This window comes from Eumetopias jubatus, unplaced genomic scaffold (genome assembly GCF_037043125.1).
Source record: "Eumetopias jubatus isolate StellerSeaLion01/CBP00866 unplaced genomic scaffold, mEumJub1_p1.0 scaffold_10, whole genome shotgun sequence".
NCBI classification, from domain to species: domain Eukaryota; kingdom Metazoa; phylum Chordata; class Mammalia; order Carnivora; family Otariidae; genus Eumetopias; species Eumetopias jubatus.
Genome location: NW_028274816.1, coordinates 46,974,555 through 46,982,733, shown reverse-complemented (window position 1 = coordinate 46,982,733; position 8,179 = coordinate 46,974,555). Strand labels below are relative to the sequence as shown.

Here is an 8,179-nt window from a genome sequence, read left to right as displayed (position 1 = left end):
TACTGGATTTGGAAGGATGGGGAAATGGAAAAATAATCCAGTGAAAACTTTACTAAGGCCCTTTAAGGAGGGGGCTAGATGAGGTGAGCTGGCTGTGCTGTTCTTCTAAACCTGCTTATCAGAACTACCTATGGGCTCCTCTACAGAACTTCAGACTCTTGACTCAAGGTGTGGGGTATGGGAATCTGTACTTTACAAATGCTCCTGAGCAGATCTGGAGAAGAGATTTGTGAACCATTTCTTGAGAGAGACTGGGATGAAGTGGTAATTCCTGTGATAATGGCTTTCCAAAACACTGACTGTGCCACCGGAAGTAAGGTCCCTTTATACCTTGTCCTTTCATATTCCATATAGACAATTTCTTCAGTAAATGTTTTTAAAGATTTTGGGGGAGGGAAAGAATTAATTCCCCATTCATCGTCTTTTGTTCTAGAGGAACCTCAGCCAGTATTTCTCAAATTGGAAGGGCCACCGTTGTACTTTGGGCTGGATAACTGATGATGTGGCACCATCGAGCATAGTGTACAATTTTGCCACCCTGGCCCTTACTCTTAAATGCCAGTGGTGGTTCCTAGTCACTGTGACAACCAACACACATCCCCTCATACTTCTAAATGCTCTTGGGATGTCAGTTCAAACCCTGATTAAGAGCCATTGAGCTGGATTAACATTCCTGACCCCTCTCCCTACCCCCTGCTAAGTCCTGCTTTTTCAGGGGAAGACATGGTCTAATCCTACAAATGAAGTTAGGAGTCAGCCCTTCCCTCTCTCCTCTTTCACACCCGCCTGCCCACAGAGGGAGCATTTTAGCCTGAGGCTTCTAGCTTGGCCTGTGCATGGCGGGCTCAGTCTCCTCAAGATGTGGACTGCAAAGCACCCTAGTGGGGGACAAAGGGGTTCCCAGCTTCCTAAGCACCTACAACAATAAATAAATCTTAGGAAAAATGTTAGAAATTAGTTATTTTAGGGAATATAAACATAACCGTAATTCCATTCCTATACTTAAAAGAGGTCTTTCATTATGTTTCTTTCTATGGTAAGATGATACTACTATTTAAAGAGAAAGAACTTTGACGAACATTTTTTATTTAACAGTTTTATTCTGTCTTAGAATAAAAACCTTGCTTTAATATTGTAAGGTGCACTGCAGGTATGCCATGCTGCCAGTTATTATTGGGGCACCAAATGCCTTAGTCAGTGACCCAGAGGGCTTGAAAAACACGTGAATTCATACTTTCAGAGCATGTAGAACTGGTATTTACAGCTTTTCTTGAAACTGGCCCGGGACATCTCAAACAGTCTACATAGGAATTATCATAGCACTGCTTTGATGTTCAGAATGCTTCGGAAATGTGTTCAATATCATGATTTGTGGGTCCTCCAAAAGGTTTTGTTGTTAACATGCAAGCAAACAGTATTAAGCAACATTATCTAAACTACGGCTGCCAAGTACTGGACCTTAAACGAAACCAAATTACAAAACATTTCCTTGTAGGGAGCTATACAAAAGATATAAAATTAAAATTAAAAATATCAACCATCTTTAAATATTCCAATTCTCCTACAGTGCAGTTTTCCACATCTTTATCACTATTGAATACTTTAAGGAGAAAGTTAACAAAAATCAAAATAGATAAAAATATTTAAATCTTTGGATCCCTTTATTCCATGGCCTTCATAAAAACACAAAAGTGGCCGATTTTTTTTTTCCACTCTAGCTTAAAATATCAAAAAGATTTACTAGTGATTTATAATTAGCAATGAACTCTATTACCGAGTCATTTGTGGGCCATGGGCCCAAGGACCAGTGTTAGGATATCTTATAGGTTGCCAAAATAATTTCTAGCACTCTGAATCCTCTTGAAATATAATGGAATGAATCAAGGTATCACGACAAAATTCCAGGCATATCAGGAAGAATGGGTTAATCGATGCCCAGTTTTATTATCTTAAAAAAGGGGAGGGTGCTTATTTGAAAATACAGCTAAGTATATTCTTATCTATGATTATTTACATTCATATACTGAAAATATTTATTATTTGGACAAATCCTGTGATATGCCATTTGTTATAAAATGAAGCTCTTACAATGAGTATGAGTAATTTATCCTTTTCAGATAATGGAAGAATGTATCAAATCTTATGTTCCAAACATTAAAAAAAAATCAAAATCAAAAATCTCAAGCCTGGAAAGCTATGAAAAAAGACCCACCACCCACAGCTCTGCTCCTCAGCACATCAACTTCTGCAAGGACACAGTATGTTTTGCTGACTTTAAAATGTTTATTCTTTAAAAAATTAGTTGCTTTTTATACAGCTATACAAAGTTCTTAATGTTTCTTTGGCAATGGAATATAATGGAATTTTACAACTATATAAAAAAGTTACCTTTGCCTAAGAAACAGTATTTACTGTGTGTACATAGTTGACTGACAAAATTCTCTACCATCCAGCACCCTAATTAATTGACCAAATAAGCTACCTCAAAGGGGATATTACAGGATTTCCAAAAAGAAAGAAAGAAAGAAAGATACAGACACACACGCACGCGCACACACACACACAACCTTCTGTGGCTCAAAACACAGTATCACGGCCCTATCTGCAGGCAACTTACAATTGCCAAATACAATTTAGTGATAAGAAAAATCCTTTCAGTGATGAAAAAATACTTATAAGTCCCATTGAAGTACTGCTGTAGTTTAACTATACATAAGAAATTACTTAACCTTCTGCTATTCCAAATATATTTAATGCTCATTTTTTAAGATGAGCCTCCCCCCCAAAAGTAACTGCATTGTATCTTTGAAATTAAGCAGAAAAACAAACAAACAAACAAACAAACAAAAACCCAGTGCTGGTGACAAATATACAGCAAATTCACTTCTTCATTCTTCTCAAAAGACTGAAACCAATTCTCAGGACCATGAAGAGCTAGAAATTCACCTATTTTCAAAGACTTGTTTGTAGACTATGCAGCAACTTTGTTGTCTTTCTAAAAAGGAAAAAAAAATATCTCATGTTTCAAATTATCAGTTTATTAATAAGTACTTCTAATTTACTTAAGTATATTTCCCATTACTTTCAAATATACCCTCCTTTTCCTTTCATGTATAAATCCATTTCACTAATTTCCAGGAAACATTTTGACTTCCACCCCCGGCAGCAGCTCATTATTGTTAACTGCATTTCCCAGTTACTAGAGGTTACAGCAGTGGTGATGTGGTGTGGGCTGGTTCCAGCAAGAAGGCCTCTAAGATACAGGCATACCTCACTATCTTTGGTTGCATCTTAATAATTTTTAAACACAATGATTTAAACCTTCAACTTAGCAGTCAAGTTCATCAACTACAACTGACAACATACCCTGGAAAAGGATTAATAAAATCCTGAAGTCTTTGATGTTTTTACTAAGCAATAAAATATCCAGACAGTAAAATAACATTTCTCTCCAAAGTTTCATGCCAGGAGAAAGCAATGATTTAGAAATTCATTTTACAAGGATAACTTTTAAATTCAAAAATAAGTTCTGAAAATCAAGGTTGACTGGGTAGTAATTTTTAAAAAGTAACCAGGGAAAAAACAAAAATCTCAAGGAGTCTCTAGCTTTCCAGTGAGACTAAACGTAATCAAAAGTCCTGTACGTAACACCAGAGCCAGGGGCTACTGTTTTCCTCAGGACTAGTTGTTATCATATACCTGATTTTTACTGCTGATTCTCAGCCTGACTATTATAAATACATTATTTCCCATGTTAAAGACTTAACTTTATCTGTGTATACAGCACCAAACCATTTGTACAATGCCATTAAATTGGATACATATGGCATGGTGTGAATTGGTGCAAAAAGAAATAAACTGAAGATAATCCCACCCACCCCACAGTCCCCCACCGAAGCCAACCTTCACATGCCCCGATATTTTTTTTTTACCTTTCAGAAAGTTGTATGATCAATCCAGACCTACTTTAGGGTCCAAAAGCTGTGGTTTTCTGAAAGGTAAAAAAAAGAAAGCAAGAAAGAAAGGGAGAGAGAAGGGAGGGGGAGAGGGATACAGGGAAGTAGAGGGAAAGAGAGGAGAAAATAAAGGGGGGGAGGGAGAGAGAGTACCATGCTGAGTCATTTCGGTTACCTCTTTGTTTCTGGACCCTATCTGAAGAAACAGACTCAAACGGAAGGCAGTCTGTCTCACCTACCATGCTGTTTTATTTAACCTCCTTAGCAGCAGCATATAAAATAGGAACTGACTATACTCTTATTACAAACCCAACCTGATCTCCTCATCCCCCAAACCCACAAAGTGCCATAGGACCAAGCTTAACACAAGTTTATCTTTCTGACATTATCCTTAAGGAAAACTGGGCTAGAAGTCAAAGAGACTAAGTTTTGGCTTTACTAGCTTGTACCCAGATCAAGAGAGTTAACTTCTCTGGGTCCTTGGTTTCTGATCTATTGGGGGTAGGGTGAGAGAGAGTTTATAGTTCAGCTGGTATTTTTGAGGAGTTCTAAAAATCTATAATCCTACTTTGCCCACATTTTCATTAAACAACCAGATTTGCTTATGCTCACCTCAAAACTAATGATTCATGCCAACAGAACACAAAGAAGAAAGCCAACCCATTACATGAAGGCTGCTGTAAATGCCAATGACCTCCATTTCTCTAAGAAGTATTAGATGTAGTTTTAGAAGGGAGTTTAATCCTTGAAGGTAAATTTCCTTCATGTAATAGTGATCACTCACTCTTTCCACCTTTAAAGGTGCCTGCCAGGTGATATGATTTAGAAGACGTTGAATGCGGAGAAGGTCAGGGCTCTAGTGCCAGACTTGAGGGTCATTTAACTTTGGAATGGACAATGAAGGACTAGCCACACTGATGGACCTTCTGCCTTACTGAAGGCTGAAGTAGTGTATTCCTAATCAACATGCTGAGCACTTACTTCAAGCCCACTATAGTTCCATGTCTACTGGAGGAAATGAAAAGTAAAATACACGTTCACTAATGCCAAGAGGCTCATATCTAGCTGGAAATGCAGAACAAAACACATGAAATACGGAACATGAGTGTATTTAAAATGTGTGCTGATGAAAGCAGATACCATAGGAGTCAGAAAAAGAAGAAATCAGTGCAGGAAAGAAGAGAAGTTTCCAAGGACAGAGCAAACCTTGGACAAGACTGTGAAGGGTGTGAAAGGGAACCCCTTGACTTTTAGCTATGTCTATCTCTCCACTGGACTAAAACACCAAGAAGGCTGGGACTGCATCCGTTTTGCTTACCACTAATATCCAGCACAGTGCTTGCCATATATGAAGAATGCAATATGTTTGGTCAACAAATGAGGTCAAAGTCGGAATCAAGGACAGTGCATATAAGCATTGACCATGAGTCAATTTGCTTGAACCAGACAGCTTAAAGGGCAATGAGAAATGGGGCTGGAAATAGCAGTGGGATCTGCACAGAGTAAGAAGAGCAGGCAGTACAATGTCACATTAGAACCTTCTTACCACCAGGGCAATATCTAGGGCCCAATCTATGACGCCTTGAAACACCCAAGCAGAGGCTGGGCTCCCTGTCAAGGATACACTAATGTGGGTAGACTCACGCAGACAACCTCTACAATGCATTCTAATTCTGCAATGCGTGGCATAGGGGTTTTCACTGGAGGCTCAAAATGACTGAACAGTGAGAGCTTCAGAAAGTCTGAATTAATAAATGCATGTACCATGCACTCGGCAGTTATTCAAAGGTTTACTGATGACTGTCAGATAATGGGAAATAACAGTCCAATCTTGTAGACAGCATGACCGCGGTTTTATCAAGTATCTGTGGAATTATCATGAAGAGGAGTATGTATATTCTGTGTGTTTACAAGGGTAGAGTTAAACTAAGAGTGAAGATACAGGGGAAAAGATCTTCACCCACACTGTGAAATCCTACTAATTAGACCATCCCTGGGGTGGGATGGATGCCTCTTAGTAAAAGTAAGCTGCCAGCCCCTGTAAGGGATACGTCAGAACTCACAGCTTGGCCAGAAGCTCAGAACTCTCAGATGCTTCCCAACTCTGAGGCTTTAATGATCTTTAACATGTGTATTTGATAAAAGTGTAACTGTTTCCAAAAATGTAAAAACTGAGGGCCTGAAAGGTTTAACAACTCAACTGAAGTCACACTAGCAACAATCACTAGAATTCTCATCAGGATCCAAGTTTAATTTAAATGTACTTTTTCTCAAGCCAAGTTGAGTCAATGTGGTTTTCAACAAGGAGCTGTCACAGGTTCTTCAACAGGTAGCTGATATGCCTGAAGTGAGGTAAAGAGACTGAATGTCTACAGACCAATTAGTGGGTTATTATGGTAGTGCGCAGGGACATCAAATAGGAACAAATGTGGTAATGTGTAAAGGGGCTGTGCCACACTGTTAGTGTGGATGCTGGGGTGGTGGGAAGGCAAGAAGATGGTAAGGTCATTTTGAAGAAGGTCAAGTTTAAGTTAGTCAAAGGACATAAAGCAGATAAAGATGGAGAAATGCAGGTGGAAGCACACAAGGTCCAAGCTGAAAACTGATTAAAAGCTACGTATCAACAAGCTCACAAAAGGGGAGGGGAGAGAGGTAGGGACAAGAAAGAAGGGGGAAGAAGAGCAAGCGCAAACATCAGCACGAAAGCTTTTATTTATTTTTAAGAGATTTTATTTATTTATTTGGGGCGGGAGGGTCAGAGGGAGAAGCCGACTCCCCACAGAGTGAGGAGCCCAATGCAGGACTTCATCTCGTGGACTCTGGGATCATGACCAGAGCCTAAGGCAGATGTTTAACTGACTGAGCCACCCAGGCACCCTGAGCATGAAAGCTTTTAAGGAGCAAACCGAACATTCTAGGCAGAAGGAATGGGTGAAAAGGTCCTGAGATAAGAATAAGCTTGGCACTGAACAAGAGCAAGAAGGTGGTCCACATATCTGCAGCAGACTGAATAAAGAAAAGGGGAGTCCCAATGGCAACAAGGACAAGAGCCAGTACAAGACTTCTGAACTGGAGAAATAGATCATGAAGTGTTTACAGGCTGTGCTGAGGAACATGTGTTATTATTATTATTTTTAAAGATTTTATTTTTAAGTAATCTCTACACCCAACATGGGGCTCAAAGTCACAACCCCAAGATCAAGTCACAACTGAGCCAGCCAGGTGCCCTGGAACATGGTGTCATTTTTAAAAAATTAATTAATTAATTAATTTAAAGATTTTTATTTATTTATTTGAGAAAGAGAGACACAGCGAGAGCAGGAACACAAGCAGGGGGAATGGGAGAGGGAGAAGCAGGCTTCCTGCTGAGCAGGGAGCCCGACGTGGGGCTCGATCCCAGGACCCTGGGATCATGACCTGAGCCGAAGGCAGACGCTTAATGACTGAGCCACCCAGGCGCCCCCATGGTGTCATTTTTAAAAAGAAAAACAAAACAAAACAAAAACACCCCAAATAACAGTATTTTTAAAAAACCAGGAAGAAAGATTTCAAGTTGGGTGGGCAGTTATCAGTGTCAAATACTTCAGAGGGGTTAAGGGCAAATATTTGAATTCTATAAGCAAAAGGCCACTGGCAAGGGCAGTAATAAGAACAATAACAGTGACAAGCAATGGCAATTTTGCAAGTTACATGTCCTACAGCGGCTGCACCAGGCCACGACAGCTGAATAGCCTGAGCTAATGACTTGAGGCTAATTTCCAGTAGTCTTGGATGGATGATACAGTATCAGAGGTGTCAGAATTAACAGACTAGACCCCAAAGCCACTAACATCGATCCTTCAAGAGGGATCTCAACAATGGCCAGTTTCGAATAATGGACGATAAAATTCCTGCCAGCAGGGCTTTTTGTTTCCAGCTGCCCTTTGTAATTCTAGTAGATCTCTTTACAAGGGGATTTTGATCCTTTCTGTGATTATATAACTTTCCTCTCTACTGAACCTAAAAATCAATAAACTAGGAGAGTGACACTGACGTCATCTACAGACTCCTTGCAATAAATTAACTACACATATATACAAACTATAGTTTTCTAGCAGCAGTTCTCAAATGCCAATATATCACAATATTTTCAAGACCAAGGTAAAATAAGAAAACCAGGGAAAATGTAGTTGAATTTTCCATAAAAGTAAATTAAGAGCACTGACTCAGGAACAAACTTACTA

At 39.4% G+C, this 8,179-nt stretch overlaps 1 protein-coding gene across 4 annotated transcripts in view; it reads right to left on the bottom strand.

The window, feature by feature from the left end:
- Nucleotides 1-2,263: 2,263 nt before the first annotated feature.
- The window catches only part of LSM14A (LSM14A mRNA processing body assembly factor), a 61,523-nt gene continuing 55,607 nt past the window's right edge, over nucleotides 2,264-8,179 (bottom strand). For 2 of the 4 annotated variants that reach the window (XM_028123522.2, XM_028123524.2), the window contains 2 exons: nucleotides 3,933-3,991; nucleotides 2,264-2,995 (listed from right to left, as the gene is read on the bottom strand). In XM_028123522.2, the coding sequence (XP_027979323.1) occupies nucleotides 3,968-3,991 (24 nt within the window). In that variant the 3' untranslated portion in view covers nucleotides 2,264-2,995; nucleotides 3,933-3,967. The remainder of the gene's footprint in view (nucleotides 2,996-3,932; nucleotides 3,992-8,179) is intronic. The other 2 variants (XM_028123523.2, XM_088027564.1) reach the window with 1 other exon arrangement.